At 40.5% G+C, this 17,156-nt stretch overlaps 2 protein-coding genes across 3 annotated transcripts in view; one reads left to right on the top strand and one right to left on the bottom strand.

The window, feature by feature from the left end:
• chtf18 (CTF18, chromosome transmission fidelity factor 18 homolog (S. cerevisiae)) overlaps window positions 1-10,433 on the top strand; it is a 15,906-nt gene extending 5,473 nt beyond the window's left edge. Inside the window, exons 13-22 of the mRNA XM_061719445.1 lie at window positions 1-74; window positions 168-298; window positions 471-585; window positions 704-928; window positions 1,052-1,201; window positions 2,779-2,909; window positions 3,974-4,118; window positions 4,212-4,307; window positions 7,420-7,489; window positions 9,445-10,433. The exon at window positions 1-74 is cut by the window's left edge and continues 25 nt beyond it. Coding sequence (XP_061575429.1) covers window positions 1-74; window positions 168-298; window positions 471-585; window positions 704-928; window positions 1,052-1,201; window positions 2,779-2,909; window positions 3,974-4,118; window positions 4,212-4,307; window positions 7,420-7,489; window positions 9,445-9,566 — 1,259 coding nt within the window. The 3' untranslated portion in view covers window positions 9,567-10,433. The remainder of the gene's footprint in view (window positions 75-167; window positions 299-470; window positions 586-703; window positions 929-1,051; window positions 1,202-2,778; window positions 2,910-3,973; window positions 4,119-4,211; window positions 4,308-7,419; window positions 7,490-9,444) is intronic.
• LOC133441805 (guanine nucleotide-binding protein G(I)/G(S)/G(O) subunit gamma-13-like) lies at window positions 9,629-15,386 on the bottom strand. 2 transcript variants are annotated; one of them, XM_061719460.1, is made up of 3 exons: window positions 15,204-15,336; window positions 10,032-10,133; window positions 9,629-9,961 (listed from the first exon to the last, which is right to left on the bottom strand). In XM_061719460.1, exons 2-3 carry the CDS (start codon window positions 10,127-10,129, stop codon window positions 9,856-9,858), a joined length of 204 nt encoding a protein of 67 aa, XP_061575444.1. In that variant the 5' UTR covers window positions 10,130-10,133; window positions 15,204-15,336; the 3' UTR covers window positions 9,629-9,855. The 2 variants fall into 2 exon arrangements, with proteins under 2 accessions (XP_061575444.1, XP_061575450.1); XM_061719466.1 differs by having other exon boundaries at window positions 9,630-9,961; window positions 10,032-10,136; window positions 15,204-15,386.
• Between the last annotated feature and the right edge of the window lie 1,770 nt (window positions 15,387-17,156).

Genomic DNA, 17,156 nt, shown 5'->3' with positions numbered 1-17,156 from the left:
CCGACACAGCAGCTCTGGTGACTCTGTGTGAGAAGACGGACAACGACATACGCTCCTGCATCAACACGTTACAGGTGTGTGGCAGGCCTGAGCGTGAGCAGTCGCTGGTGCATGAGAAGTCAGTCATACGAGCTGTAATCACATCACGTTCGTTCTTGCCTGTGCAGTTTCTTCACGGTCGAGGGGTTAAGCAGCTGGACAGCAAAACCATGCAACACCTCTCCGTCGGACAGAAGGACCAGAACAAAGGCTTCTTCCACCTGTGGCAGGAGATCTTCCAGTTGCCACGTACAAAACGGTACAGCCTCTGACTAACACAACAATTTTTGTTGGGTTGTTAAATACAACCTCTGCTGCTGCATCATGCTGCTGCATGCTGCATGCTGCATGCTGCATGCTGCATGCTGCATGCTGCTCCACCTGTCCTCGTGAACTGGTTGTTGACTAAACTTACTGACTCGTGTTTTCAGGAAACGTATCGGTGAGGGGTTTGAGGAAGCACCGGGTTCAGGAAGTGGAGCTCAAAGGTTCCAGCACATTCTACATCTCGCTTCATCTAATGGAGAATATGAAAAGGTGTCTCAGGTAATGGACGAGACAGCCCAACTTTGCCACTTTTTTTTTCTTAATCTGCGCACAAATACAATGCTAAATTTGCATCTAATTCCTGTTTTATAAAACACGTTGCACCAATTCTCCTCAGGGTCTGTATGACAATTACTTGTCGATGCGCGTGAGGGACCCCAACCTGCAGGGCGTGTGCGACGCTCTGGACTGGCTGTCGTTCTCCGACAGGCTGAACCAAGTGATCCTGCACGGGCAGAACTTCACCCTCATGAGATACCTGCCCTTCCTCTCCATCACCTTTCACTTCCTGTTTGCTCACACACATGTGCCTCGCATCGCCTTTCCCCATAGCCAACATGAGGTACAAGTCTTGTAGAAACCACATTTAAAATATATTTTTTAAGCTTGTTATATGTAATTGTATTAAAAAGGGGAGAAAGAGATGTAGACATCACCGCTTCAATCATGGCTGTTTCCTCTCCAGGCTTCCTCTCGTCTCCTCAGCAGCAGGAATGCTTTGTCCACCATGTTGGCTGACATCCCAGCATGCATCAGAACGAGGATCAGCCAGATGACCCTGACCCTCGACTTTCTCACGCTGCTTCTCGACATCATCTGTCCGAAACTGCGGCCCGTACGTAAAACTGCACAAAAGTCACCATCACCTTACCTTCAGTGGCTTTGGGAAAATTGACGCTTTAACGTTCATAAAAGGGAAGTTTATCGTTTGACTCTTTAATCAACTTTAATATTTTGTGCTTTGGATGCTATCCGAGGGGAAAGGATTTGAGCGATGGCAGTGATATTTTTCTCTTTCTGCTGTTTTTCATGAATGGTTGTTTTTTGTTTTTTTAATAGCTGGAGGTCCATCTGACTCATAAAAGCAAATTAGTTGAAAGTGTTTGTTTTGGTAGAAAAAAAACTTTAAAGGACCACTCACTGGTCTCGTTGGCTGTTTAGTCTGGAACTTAGAAACTGATTGGTATGGGTGTTTATCGGATGTGTCTGGACCACATAAGTAAATAATGATATTAAATCTTTATTAAATCAACCTTTCCCTTGTTATGTTACACAAAAATAATAGCTAGGTAAAATGATGAGGCCAAAAAACATCTACAGAAGAGCTGAAGTTGAGTAAATAATAATGTAAAAAAAAGAAAAACATTTAATAATAGTTGGAAAAGAAAAGACTTTAAAGGATTAGAAAGAAACTGGTGAATCTAAGTTTATTTCCTTTAAGTGGTCTGAGGAACATTTACAGTAAAGCTTTGAATGGAGGCAGTGATGTGTTAGATTTAATGGTGCATCCAAGCAGGAGTCGGTGAAAGGAGCTGCACACGAGGGCCACGTGATCACGCCTCGTAGATGCTGTAATCGGTCGAGCGGCAGCGGTTTGAGCCAGATGGAAACTTTTAGGGCCCTGACTGAGATCTGAGTTTTGTCCATTACAGCAACAAAAAAGCTTAAACACTATATTTAACTTCAGCATAACAATGAATATTTGATATTGCACCTGGTGTTCTTCCAGGATTGTTTGATTAGACTCCCAAAATTAGCACAAGCAGAGTTAATAAATAGAACGATTTCTGACCATATTTGGATTTATCTGTTAAGTATTTATTGGCAGAGAGACGAGCTGTGAGAGAGTTGAAGGCCTTTAAGGTCTTTGAGGTTTTAATGGCATCTACATATTAGTGTTTTCTGGGTTAAATAAAATGTCAAAATGTTGAGAGAAAACAGAAGGAAAAAAAACAGACGCCCAAGGCTGCTGTGATCAATAGTTAGCAGATGAGTCGTTAGTTGCGTTTACAAGCTCGGTTTTTCTAGGAAATTTGGTGCTTAATGGTCAACATGTCGACAACCAGAGCCTTTTTATAAACATTGTCATCATTCATAAATGACATGAGCGGTGCAGCTCTGGCTCTGCTAAGCCTTCGATGGGGGGGGAAAAAAGACACTTTGGAGATTGAAATGTCGAATGGAAATTTTAGATTTGGGATTCCGTGTTGTCCGTCTTATTTGCAAAATGAGTAAGAGAGCTTTCTGGTGCAGCTCAACATTAGGATCTGGAAGACAATGGAGTGCCATTAATGAACTGAGGGACACAATTAGACTTTTCTTTTAACTTTTCTTTTAACTCCGTTCAAAACGGAGTCATCTTGTATCTTCGAATGTGGCAGTTTGTTCTGAGGTCCGCTGTTTTATCTCCAGGTGAATCCCCAGCTGTTCAGCACCAGAGAGAAGGAGCAGATGCACGAGCTGATCGACACCATGCTGGCCTACAATCTGTCCTACAGGCAGGACCGAACACCCGAGGGCCAGTACATGTACATGCTGGAGCCGTGAGTACACACAATCGCATCGCCGGAAACATCCAGAGCAGATGTGTGGTTGTGGGGGGGGTTGAAGGTCATAGCTCTTGTCCACACAACCATAACGGCTTAGAGGGTAATCCCCTTAACATCAGATGTGTGTGCGATTGATGGTTATGTTGCTGAGGTACGAGAGCAGGCAGCAAAGCTGCGTCGGTGGGGTAAGGGTGGGCGGAAAACTAAAGAAAAAAAGGATGGATGGTTAAGCTGGATTGTTGATGGGCCAAAATGGCTATTTTTATAAAGCAGGACACATCTTGAATATCAAGGACTGTTGGAGAAACACTTTCACCTTTCTTTTTGCACCGGAAGCCGTTATAATCAGAATGAGACTGTGACTTCAGCCATGCCGGAGCAGCCCGCCGCCCCTCAGATCTCCTTCCTGCAGGCTCGCTGCGATAGAGTGCTGGTGACGAACGACTGGTGTCTGCCATTAGTGTTAGCTCTGCTGCTGCTGCTGCTGCTCTACACCTTCTTGTACCTGCCCGCCCTCGCACGCCAGAACACCACGCTTTGACGCCTCACGGATGAAGACCTGGGGGAGCACAGCTCGGATATAAATATCCAACGTCACAGACGAGCAGGCTGACAGTCCCAGGAGGATTATTTGAATGAACTGTGCTATTTTTTGACTTTATTGAACTTAAGGTTGTGAATAAGATGAACCTGTAGTAAAATATCCAGATATCTGTGGCATATTTGTGGTTTCAGGTCTTACTGATGCCGATGTCATGGATGACCAAAGGATGTTCAGCTTTTCTTAGTTTTAATTTCAGTACAGTGATATGACAAAGGGATATTACTGTCTTTATTTTTTTATTTCTTTGTTGATCCATCAAGCTTTGAATGTGACTATCCTGACATGTGTCTGTCTGTGTGTTGCGGACCTAAGAAGATTAAGGTTTTAGGGAATGACAGATTTTAAGGTTTTATTGTGCTAAACATAAAATCAAAGCACCCTCTGTGTCTAAAATCTTTACGTTCGTTAGGATTTGAATGCCTAAACGTTCCTGTTTCCTGTGATGCGCCTGCAGACGTATCGAGGAGGTGGCGACGTTTCCAGGCCTTCCCCCGCGTCGCCAGCTGACTTACCAAGCCAAGCAGACGATCAGCAGAGAGATGGAGCAGGAGAAGATGAGGAGAGCCGAGCAGATGATGCTGCAGCGAAACCCTCCAAAGGTGAGGTGTCCAATCGTGTTGAACCCAACCCGATGTTTGTTCCATGTGGTAAAGCTTTGTTTTGTTAACTGTTGTTTATTTGTGTGTGTGCAGAAAGCGGAAGAGAAGAAGAGTGCTGGTCTTAAACCAACCAGGAACCATCAGCAGAGGCTGGAGCACATCGTCAAACAGACCACAGTGGAGACCAGGGTGAGACACACAAACCCAGCATCAAGCTCTTTTTTTTTCTCTCTTTCTGTGTGTGCACTGTCACAAGCTTAGCTGAGGTTTAAGGTTTAACCCTGTGTTAAACCGCGGCGCGACGTAGAACAGTCATGTGATGTCACTAACCCTAAATCCTGATAGTTGCCCCTGTGGTTCAACCTGCACCAGTTTGGGTGCAGGTCTAAACTCAACTGCAGCATCCTGAAAAGTGTCACAACAACCACTAGAGGTCACTTTTACAAGTTTGATCTTGAATTTACTTTCATTTAACACAATCAGACCTGCATGTCACTCTGGACTCGTTTTTATTGATATTTACTCTCAGCAGACAAATGTCTGTTTTCAGTGAAGTAAACAGTTGTGGAAACACACGCACACACGCACACACACACACACACACACACACACACACGTCTTTTTTACATTTCAAAACTAATCTCATTTGTACATTCGTCACTCTTTAATTTTAGAAGAATTAAGAACTGTGATGATGAACCACATATATTCATCCATCTGAAGCTCTCTTGGTCCATGTTTTATGATATGAATACATTTGGGAGAATTTCAATTAGTTCTACGTGAATGTCAAGAAAAATCTGTATAAATAACTTGAGTAGCAGTCAAGGGCTGTCAACTACAGAAAAACACAAACGAGATCAAAAGACAAAGAATAACAAAAGAAAGATAAAAATGATTTAAAAGTTAAGAAAAGCTAAAGTGCACAACACACAATAATGATGATGTAACTATAATACCTGACTGGATTTGTCCTGCTGAGCGTCTCCCATCACCACCGAGAGATTCAGGAGGAGTAACGGTATTTCCTGGCTGTTTCCAAGTCCAGTGCGTTTTGTCATGGAGCCCTTAAACGCTCTGCGCTAACTGAGTAGCCTGCTGTTGAACAAGTCCCTTGGATGCAACATCATTGGATGTATTCCCAGCTTTAACCATCTTAAGCTATAATCCTCACTTTCTGTGATCAATCTGTGCATCATTCGGTGGAGCTGCCCTTGCTCCTGCCCACCAACTCTTACAACTGCAGACTTTAATGCAGCCTAACTGTGGCTCGTTTTTCCGGTTAACTGCGATGTCATGCAGCAGCTTTCATTCACTCATCCAGACTATTGGGATGTCTTGTCAGTCAATTCATATGAATAACTACAATAAAACCCCGTCCAGACCAAGAGCTTGATTAAATAGTTGAGATGAACTCGTCATCACGTCATCTCGCTTTCAGATACTTTGTTGACAACAGGATTCAGTCGATCTTTTATTTGTCACAGTGAATAAATATATTTTTTGCAGGATGTGAAATCATTTTGCATTCACGTCGCCTGTGCTGACTCTGCATGGTTCATGTTTAAGTTGCTGGTTTATCTGCAGATCAACTCTCCCTGTTCTGACACAATCAGGTTTAACTTTGAGATGTTGTGGTTTTTAGATGTTATCATGTTAAACAGAGTTAAGTTAGTCGTATGGTAGCTGATAGCCTAGTTTCACTGGCCCCGGATGTTTTTCACACTCAGCCTGGTTGTTTTGGGGAAATGTGTGCTGGTTTTTGCTGCAGAGTGTCAACATTTGTTATTCGTCTGGTTAAAAGTAGACTAGAGTTTTGCAAAAACAGACATGTGCATTCAAACCACTAACAGATAGATTTGTGTCCATTTTCCTCGTTAGGAATAATCCTTTCCGTTAAAAAGACACTGATGACTGTAGGAATCAACAGAGTCAAATATTTCTGCTCTTGGGGCTTTATTTTCTTCCTTAACCATATTATAAGCTACATTTATTTTCACAATAACTCATTCTGGGTGAGCTCATTGTGCCCCCTTGAGGCGTTTATGTGAACTGACTGAATCTGTTGTCACTTTTATTAGCAGAATTAGGTTTGATCATGAAGTGGGATAAATTCACCAAACCAGTCATGTGACCCAGGATGGAGCTAAAGTGCAATATAACAGCTGCTACCTATTTGCCTTACTCAAATGTGATTAACTCACGATGTGAAAGCATTAGTATCTAGTGGAGGAGAGCACGCTGTTACTCTTCAGTAGAGCAGCGTCAAACGTATGCTGCAGACATGTTTAATTTATCCATGTTTTTTTTAATATAAGAGAAGACAACTGACTTGGAGGTAGGAGCTGCAGTACCTTCATGGTGTGTAATATCCAAACAGCGCAAATAATGTTCAAAGCAAAAAATGATCTGTTACCAACAAATATACAGAAGTTATTTAGTATTCATGAGGGAAGATATGGTTTAAGGGGCAAAAGTAATTTTAATGTCACATTAATACGCACAAACAGGAAAGGTTTTTGTGTTTCAGTCAGCGGGGTGAGGCTATGGAACAAGTTTTCAATGGAATTAAAGCAATGTCCAAATATTAAACCGTTTAAAATAAAATACAAAGATATTATTTTTCAGAGGTACAGGGATGAGCAAAATGCTTGGGTGCAATGATACAGTGTTTATTTTTTATTTATCTATTTTTATCCTTATTTTCTTACACTAGTCAGTAGCTTATGTTGCTACAATGTTTTTATTGTCTTGTTTTGATTGTTTTTGTTTTTTTATTTTTATTATTTTTATTTTTTTTTATTATGTTTGCATAATGTTATGTTCGCATGTGTTAGCTAGTCATATTTAAGGAGAGGGGGTGAGAGTTTATAAGTTTTACTTCTTCTCACTCCCTTTCGAATATGTACTTTGTTATGTCTCATGTTAAGACGATTGTCTTATTTTCTTTCTATATATGATTCATATTCGAAATAAACACTACTACTACTACTACTAATAGGACGGTTAAAGGCAAAAAAAGCCTTGAGCAGCATGTTGGACCAAAAGTGTGTGAGTTCACTGCAGTGGTGTGACGGTGCAGTCGTGGAGCGACGGGGCCTCTAGGGGGCAGAAATGAGGCTAATGAGAAGCCACTGAGTCACAGTCCCTAATGGGGAAACTGGGAAAGTAGGCTAATGAGAGCTCGTGGCGTGTGTGCATGTGATTGTTCATAGATATTGACCTTGTCAGAGAGGACAGTGTTTTTCTAACTTACTGACTAACTCCATCCCTCTTGTGTGTCTGTGTTTGTGTCTTGCAGCCGGAGCTGGATTTCTTCGGGCGAGCCGTTGCCCCCAGACCTCAGAGACCTCAGCCCTCCTCAGACACAGGTACTGCAGAGACTAAATGAAGTTCATAGAAACCCCTGGTGGCTGCAAAGGTAAAAAGTGCCTTGGAGCACATCAGGTTCATTTCACTAGAGGTGAAGATGGGTGTGTGTTACGCAGTGTTTCTAGTTCAGGGCTCTTGTGGCACTCGGCACAAAGGGGATCCGCATTGCTGCCTGCATTTTCCAGCGCAATATTATTAAAATGATACTTAAGACCCAACACCGCCTGATCTAGAACTTCTTCCAAGACTTGTACAGAAAATGTACACCCTTAAACTGACTTTAAATTGAGTAGCCATTTTAGTTTGGCCTATTAGGAATCAGGCCACCGTTGTGACCAAAAAGTAGACAATATCTGGCAGAAATGTGAAGATTGTTTCCCCAGGGACAAAACCTACTGGTAAATGGTTTCCAAACTGGGTTTCCATTTCTTTATAACTTTTGAGATCGTATTACTGTTTTCAAAGACCTCTTATATTCAATAATAGATGACGAGGTATTGATTTAGGGATTGATCATATCCTCAGTGAGCATAAAGTGCAGTTTACCGGTTTTTCACCGGTTTGGAAAACTGGGGTCCAGGGCTTTGATTCAGCTCTGAGTGGCCGTTGTAATTAAAAGTGGACGCATTAAAATCACTACGTTTCCTGAGAACAATTGATCAGCAGGGTAATCGGGGTGGAAATGCAGAGCTGTGGGTGTTTGTAGGTCAAAGCAGGAACAACGGCGGGCTTCTACTAACTAAAATGGGCACAACTCCAAACCTCAGAGTCCTGCGCTCTGTAGTTTTATTCAGAGTCCTTCTGATGACGTTTATATACAGTTGTTTTTCTCCGACATGACGTTGGTGCTATTGTTCAGTTTTAAAGTGAATTAAAGATAATTACAAAGGGGAATCTTGGCTCCAGGCGAAGGAGTCACGAAGGGGATCAAACATTATACACTTGAACACAGAGGTGTTCAAGTGTGTGTATGTATATGTGTGTGTGTATATATATATATATATATATATATATATTATATAGTGCATATTCATTTCATGTCATTTTGTTAAAATAAAATAGTCATCTACAACTGTGTGAATCGCTGAAAGGATGCTTGTAAAAAGGTCAGGCTCCACAGACTCATTCAGCAAACGTTGAAACCAACAAGGAGCTGCAGGAGACCTGAGTGAAACACGCAGAGAGCGGTAAATGTTATTGATCTGCAAACTGGAGTCAACCTTTGCAAAGTTTTCCATCAGATGGACAAAAAAAGTGACAGTCCAGCGACGCTGCACTTGTTTGTAAATGAAGCTACTTGGAACAGATTTGTGCAAATATTATCAGCACACAAATGTACTTTCCACATGTATTGATGGCCACTCAAAGCGTGAGACCTCAACACTTCCAGCCTCCACAACTGGGCTCATTCATTCACTGATGAAGAATTATATCCCTTCAAAACGTTTTGGGTTGTTGAAAATCCCGTGTGTGAAATTCTCAGACGTGAATATTGATTTGACTTTACTTTTTGTAAAGGTATTAAATGGGTTATAATCAAAATAAGCAGCATCAAGAGGTGACAGGAGCTGTTTCCATCACATTTTAGTGAATAAGTTAATTATTTCCTTATTCCTTAGTTTTTTTTCTTTCTGCTTAGAGAAAATGGAAATGGTCAATACTAGCTGACATGGAGAAAACATTATACCTATTTAACACAAACAATAAATGAATGTACACTTTCGTCTTGTTTGGCCACAGCAGCTGGGTTTGTTAAATATTTGTCTAGAAGGCTTTATTTCCATTTAGCTGCCACGGCTGTGTTGCAGTCATGGATTACGTGACTTGCACTCTAAACCAGTTGTTTGCTTTTTTTTTTTTTTTTTAGGGATTGCCTAATCTCTAAAAGTCATTTTAGAGAAGCTATGCAACAAAGCTAATATTCAAAAAGGCGTGTTTGTTCTCTCTCTTCTAGGTGAGAAATGCGGCATTCTTGCGATGGGCACGGCGGTGGGCAACAGCGACGTGTGGTTCCGCTTCAACGAGGGCATGTCCAACGCCGTCAGACGAAACGTCTACATCAGAGAACTTCTGTAGCACCTGTATATACGTTTGTTTTATATGAACACATTCAAATCAATCCATAATTCATCTGTTAATTCAAAACAGTCTTTATTTTGATTGACAGTGTAAAGAGCCAATAAAAAGGTGTTGTTGAACATTGCTCAAACCTCTAGAAAGCTATTCAGTGCTATAAACATGATAATAGCAGTAGTGCGTGCGTGTGTGCGTGCGTGTGTGTGGGAGTGCAGCAAGGCTGTGTGGGAGTGCATGATTCTCTAGGTTTTATGCATCCGTGATTGATTTGTAAGTGCGTGTGCGACCATTAGAGGATCACACACTTCCCCTTCTCCACCCAGGGGTTGGCTCGCATCAGCTCAGGATTCAGAAATGGATCTTCACAAACACATCCCTCAATCCACTTCACCAGCCTAGAAAAGACAAACACCGTCACCAGCATGGATAAAACGCATTACCTAACAGAGAGAGAGGGGCACTCACTCGGTAACGGTGATGGAGGACTTCTCTCTGCTGATTGCCAGTTGATACTGAAGACTTTCCACTTCTCTCCTCATCTGTGGGACATCTAATTCTTCCATGATGCTGCTGCCGTTCACACACAAAACCAAAAGGAGAAGCAACACACTTGAGCTGACGGATGTGGAAGCTCTGTTGCAAACATGCACCGTCACTCTATTTTTACTTGAGGTTTCTCTTCTGGTCCAAAAAGAAAACTGAAGCAACCTGTACATTGATTATCTTGTTCATGTTTTCTCCCGTCATTTAAGGATGTCTACAAGAGTTAAGATTATGCGTGATTACACTTTAAAGCAACCTGTGTTCTTCTTATTATTGTTGTTATTGATAAGTCTTCATTCAAAATAAATATCTAGTGGTCTCTTTCATTCTGGTTGAATTAGGTTAATTTGTTTCGATTTTAAATCATGACCAAGAAAAACCAAAATAAAGGCTACAACACTATACACCACCTTGGAGCTACTTTATTGCCCCAGGCTGACCAAGCAAAACTATTCATAAGACAGAAAAGGCATTCACAGCGTCACCTTGAATCATATGACACTGACAAAGTGGGTAAAGTCTCCAGTTTGATAAAATTACAGACATCAAAGTACCTGTGGTTCCCATTATATATTAAAATAGCATAATGGAAAATGTAAAGACACTTTTTTTTTTACAAAACAGTAAATCCATAGTATAAAAAATGTTTTAAAAAAAGGCAAAAAACAACAAACATATACACCCATACAGTGGCAAAGAAAAGTATTTGAACCTTTTGGAATTAACTATTTTTATTTGCATCCATTTGGCTTGAAATATGATCCAATCTTCATCTAAGTCACAGTAACAAACAATACTGGTAGATTTCTCAACTGGAGTACAAATTGATCAAATTACTTTAGATGTGTGATTTAGAGCTAAAATGAGACTGCTGCTCCTCAGACGCATCAGATCTACTGATGTGAACCATTCCTCACAACGAGGAGATCTCTGAAGATGTACGATCAAGTCTAGTTGATTAACGTAAGTCTGGAGGGGGGTAAAAAGTCCACCCCAAAGAAGACCAACAAATAGAAACGTGTTTTTAATTAGAGACAGTTCAGAACCGTGGCTCGTCTTCCCCTCAGTCAGGATGACTCCCAGCGGCACAATTAATGCAGAATCCTCGAGGAACCAGCAGCGACGGCTGAAGGCTTAGGCCTTGAAGACGCCGCTGGAACTCGCAACCATCTCTGCGTATTATTAGCCCACCATATTGGCGGAAGTTGCTGCAAACACTGCTTCGCCTCTGAACCTTGCCAAAACTAATTTTGCTGATTTGTAGTCTTAATGTTTGGTGGGCTAATGAAGAAAAGTAGAACGGTCTGGGAAGAGCTTGTGTCAAGTCATTGCCACCACAGGAGGGTTCAACCAGCTCCAAGGGGTCGATAACTTTCTTTTTCTTCTTTTTTTTTTAGAGTTGTTAGTGTTTATTGGGTGTATTCAGTTAGGAGACTATGAATTATTTGTCTGTTACAAGGTTTAGCATATATACAAAGCAGGATAATTACCTTTTCCAGAATATCTCACTATAGCCATTGTTAGCGATACTTATTCAAAACAATTCTGTAAGCAGCATTTAGCAAAAATAAACCGTGTAGCAAGACTGATAAAAAGTAAACAATGATCTTGTATGTGCATCTCTGATTAAACGTGAATAAAATAAGATTCAACAGTTATAAACAGCAGCCATTTTGTATTCCCAGGTCGGGGGAGGGGAGGTTTGGGCTTCAGGGGGCATTACAGTTAAAACTATAACTTGAAACTCGGAAACTGACTTCACGCTGTCAGGCTACCCAAACATACGTGTCATTGTTGTGTTGTGTACATCTCCTGTTCCAAAAAAGTTGGAAAGCTGTTTAAAATAAAAAACAAAATGTAATGATTTGCAAATCCCGTGAATCCACATTGTATTCCTAATATAACATAAACAACATATCAGATGCTAAAAATTGGAATTTCCTGGAATTTCCTGGAAAATTATACCTAATTTTGAATTTGATGGCAGCAACACATCTCAAAAAAGTTGGATGAGTGGATGATATTTTATCATCCTCTCATCTCTTAACAGCTGTCTGTAAATGTCTGGGCAGTGAGGAGACCAGCTGCTGGAGTTTTAGGGGAGGAATGTTATCCATTCTTGTCTGATGCAGGATTCTAGCTGCTAACCAGTCCTGGTCCTTTGATACCAGATTTTTGTTTCATGATGCGCCAAATGTTTTCTGCTTGAGAAAGGTGTGGACTGCAGGTTAGCCAGAACAGCACCGAAACTCTTCTCCTGCGACGCCATGCTGATGTGATGGATGCGGTATGGGGCTTCGTATTTCCTGCTGAAATATGCAAGGCCTTCCCTGATCGAGACGTTTCCTGGATGAGAGCATATGTTGCTCTAAAACCACTATGTACTTTTCAGCTGAGCTCTGGTAACAAGCTGGGTGGTTCATTTCCTCTGTCCTCCACAGGTCATGCCGTCCATTGCTTTCAAAAAGAATTTCAGATTTTATTTCATCTGACCACAGAATCATTTTCTATTTTCCCTCAGACCATTTTAAATGAGCTTTGACCCAAAGGAGATGGTTACATTTCTGGATAGTTTTCACATGTGGCTCCTTCTTTGCATGATAGAGCTGTACGCTGTATTTAAGGCTTGTAGGGAGAATTGTGTTTACAGACAGCGATCTCTGGAAATTATCCTGAGTCCGTGCAATGATTTCCAGGAGAGAACCATGCCTGTTTTAAATGCAGTGCTGACTGAATGCCTGAAGAACACAAGCTTTCCAGTTTTGAACTTTAGCCTTGCCCTTGTCCTTTGAGCACAGAGATTCCTCTGGATTCCCTGAATCTGTTGATGATATCATATACTGCAGATGGTGAGATCTTCAAAGTCTTGACAATTTTAATTTTTTTTTAATGTTGTCCAACAATTTTTGGATGCAGCTTGCCACAGATTGGTGAACCTTTGCCCATCTTTACATCTGAGAGGTGCCGTCTCTCTGAAATGCTCCTTTTACCCAGTCATGTCACTGATTTACTGCTGCTCAACTTATTTTTCAAATGCTCCCCCATGTGTTTTTGGTTTGTGCCGATTATGTCTCCGGCCTTTTGTTGCCCTGCTGAAACTTTTTTCAGATTTGTTTCCATGATAATTCCATGAAATTCAAAAATAGGTCACATTTTCCGAGAAATGGCAAAAGGTCTCAGTTTAGACATTTGTCAATGTTTTATTGGTTATAAAATTGGTTATAAAATATGGATTTATGAGATTGCACATAATTTAATTTGGGTTTTATTAATATTTTACACAGCCTCCATTCTTTGGGGGAAATTGAGTTGTAAGATTTTTTTGTCTTCAGAGATCTAAATACACTACATGCTTTCATCCAGATATGTTGTTTTCTAATATCCCTCTCCCAGTTTTTCCCCTGGTATTTAACAATTAGACGGATGTGCTTTTGCAAGACCTTTAAACACGTAGGAGATTTTACATGTTATCAAAGGTACAATTGTAGTAAGCGTCATAAACCAAATGTACCGATTAAAACCTGAATTCTAGTAGCTGATCTGTATGGTCCTAAAATAACATCATTGACACACACACATTTCTAAGTATAGCCTACAGTGTGCACTATACTGCGTTCACACTGTTTGATGTAAAAGTACAAAGGAGGGTAAAGGCACCAGCTGGAGAGATGCGCTATGTTTTTTCATTTCCGGTTATTAAACAGGTTTTCTTTTCCTTATTTTACTATTTGTAAATTCAACCCCACCCTACCACCCGAAGCGAAACAGCAGTGGCCGGAGTGATTTCAGCAGTACTGGAGTTGAGGGGGGATGAGGGGGGATGAGGGGGCATGGCATGCCCCCTGAAATAAAAACGGTCAAAATCATCCCCCCTGTAAAACTGCCATCCCTCCTTTCCATCCCTTATGTCATTTCATCAATGAAGGTGGTTTTACTGCTATTTCAACATTTAGAGTCATCACCAGAAAAATAACACCAGAAAAATAACTTATTTGACCATTTTCACCTGTTTCAAGTAAATTTTCACTTGAAATAAGTAGAAAAATCTGCCAATGGGACAAGATTTATCTTCTCCTTACAAGCAATAAAATGTTGTTCCACTGGCAGATTTTTCTACTTATTTTAGGTGAAAATTGTTGTTTTTTTCCAGTGATGAGTCTTGTTTTAAGTGTAATGAGATTTTTTTACTGACACATTTTAACTAGAAATAAGACAAATATTCTTAAGATTTTGAGTTTTTGCAGTGATCCATTTTACTTATCCTGTGAAGGACAGAGTCATATTGATAAATTCAGAAAACTGTTTTTTATTGTTGTGTTTTGATGTAAGCCCAGTGGATATTTAAAGCTTACAGAAGGCTGCATTTAACTGCTGTCATTCCTGCAGTATTTCTGCCGGTGTTTTTGGTCACTGCTATTATTGGTAATATATTATATTATTTGTAATCAGCACAAATTATCTGTCCCCATATGATAAAATCCACCATCCCCCCTGATTTCTTTTTACAACTCGAGTACTGGATTTCAGGACCATGGATCGGATCAGAACTCCCAGCTGGGCGCTCCCTCCTCATCCTCATCCTCCCCCTCCTCCTCATCATCATCTCTTCATCTTTTTTAATGGATCTAAGTAGGTCGGCTGCCTCCGCTTGTCTCCTAACAGCATCCATCCTGCCGGATCCCCTGAGCGTATACTGGTCCACGGCGAGGCCTTCATCATTCAATGATGAGATATGTAAAGCCTGAATTATGCTTCTGCGTTAAATAGACGCAGGACCTACGGCGTAGGTAACGCGTCGCCGCGTACCCTACGCCGTAGGTCTGCGTTGGTGTAACGCGGAAGCATAAACCAGCCTTAACAGTGGCAGCATCACTTAGATATCTGGCAACATTTCTGAACTCGTCAGTTTTTTTTCTCATTTACTTAAGATTTAAGTATCCTTTCCCGCAAGCATTGCCATGTAGAATAATTCAAGTGAGGATGTTGTGAACCTGGGAGCGTAAAAAAAACATCCACGGGCGCTGATGTGTCGCGATAACGATGGATGCAGAAGGACAAAAACACAGCAGCGCAAACGCAGACTGCGGCTCTTACCGTCGGGCCCGCCGGGGGGGAGCGCTGGTCGAGTTTGCGTGCGGCCGGGGATGGAGGTCTGCAGAGCGGGCAGAACGGTGGCGACGGCCGCGGAGAGGAGAGGAGAGTGGTCGGGAGGCGTGTGGCCGGCGGAGGAGTCCGGCTGCAGTGAGGGAGGAGGCGGCGTGTCGGCAGAGACACTCCCCTGATGCGGGATGCGCAGGGCGGAGGGAGGACCGGTGTTCTGACGATTTATGCTGCTCTGCCGAAAAATGCTCTCTAATGGTTTTCTACCTTTGTAGCAGGGGCGAAAATCCCGTTTCATAGTTGGGGGGGACAATAAACTACGACGGAGTATTAGGACCAAACAAAAAAACAAAAAAAGGAAATTACGAGAATAAAGTCATAATGTAATGAGAATAAAGTCGTAAAATTATGAGAATAAAGTTGTAATATATTATAAATATATAAATATAACTTCACAAGATGCTCAATATTCTTCATTTTAACACAGGGAGAAGACTGCTCTTCCTGTTAGAGTTCTCATAAATTACCACTTTATTTTCATAATATTATGACTTTATTCTCATAAATTACCACTTTATTCATTACGACTTTATTCTCGTAATGTCACAACTATATTCTCGGAATTTTTCGACTTTATTCTCGGAATTTTACGACTTTATTCTCGGAATTTTACGACTTTATTCTCGTAATATTACGACTTTATTCTCATAATATTACGACTTTATTATCATAATATTACGACTTTATTCTATTACGACTTTATTCTCGCAACATTACGACTTTATTCTCGTAATGTTACGACTTTATTCTCGTAATTTTACGACTTTATTCTCGTAATATTACGACTTTATTCTCATAATATTATGACTTTATTCTATTACGACTTTATTCTCACAACATTACGACTTTATTCTCGTAATTTTACGACTTTATTCTCATTATATTATGACTTTATTCTCGTAATTTCCATTTTTTTTTGTCTTAGTTTGGCCCTAATACTCCGTCGTAATAAACAGTAAAATTTTAGAGAATAAATCCAGGGGGGGACAAGGAATAAAAGTTTTAGCCTTCCTTTAATACAGCTTCTTGACATTTTCAACCCTATCTCGCAAACAGGCAGAAGACCTTTCTTAGAGTAATACAAAAACAATGGTATTAGGTGGAAGGTGGCAATAATACAGCACATCTGACATAATATACTGCAAAAACCCACGATCTTAACAAGATTATTTGTCTTATTTCTAGTTAAATGTCTCATTTTTAGTTAAAAAAAATCTCATTACACTTAAAACAAGACTCATCACTGGAAAAAACAACAATTTTCACTTGTTTCAAGTAGATTTTCACTTAAAATAAGTAGAAAAATCTGCCAGTGGGACAAGATTGTTTTGCTTATAAGATAAATCTTGTTCCACTGGCCGATTTTTCTAATTATTTCAAGTGAAAATTTACTTGAAACAGGTGAAAATTGTCAAATAACAAGTTATTTTTCTGGTGATGACTCTTGTTTTAAGTGTAATTAGATTTTACTGTTTATTATTATTTTCGATTTCGGTTTCGGACACAAATTTTCATTTTGGTGCATCACTACTAAATACTACTGCATTGTTCCAAAATTATTAATTCTGTCTCAAATTATTCTAGGGGGGGACAGCTTTACTAATGGGGGGGACTTTTCCCCCCTGTCCCCCCCGGGGACTGCCCCTGCTTTGTAGAGCTACAATTTTACTGTGTTTTGCTCCCTAGCCCACTTCATTTCCCACCAAGTGATCCTTGTCTCTTGCCAGGTCGTCATTGTAAATAAATGTGTTATTAATGACCTGCCTGGTTAAATAAAGGCCAATGACTGAATGAATATCAAATAAAGCGATAGAATTGTTTTTTTTTTCTCTTTATCGTATAATGTTCACAAAGTGTAATGCGATTTATGTCATGGGTAATTTATTT

This window comes from Cololabis saira, chromosome 1 (genome assembly GCF_033807715.1).
Source record: "Cololabis saira isolate AMF1-May2022 chromosome 1, fColSai1.1, whole genome shotgun sequence".
NCBI classification, from domain to species: domain Eukaryota; kingdom Metazoa; phylum Chordata; class Actinopteri; order Beloniformes; family Belonidae; genus Cololabis; species Cololabis saira.
The sequence above is the reverse complement of the archived record's forward strand: the minus strand, read 5'-3'. Positions and strand labels throughout refer to the sequence as shown.

What these genes read in the sequence shown, in the direction of transcription:
- LOC133441805 (XM_061719466.1), bottom strand. Translation starts at nt 10,129, where the DNA reads ATGGAAGAATTAGATGTCCCACAGATGAGGAGAGAAGTGGAAAGTCTT. An exon ending in TCCTCCATCACCGTTACCGA is followed by an intron (nt 9,962 to 10,031) that starts GTGAGTGCCCCT and finishes TGTCTTTTCTAG; the next exon opens with GCTGGTGAAGTGGATTGAGG.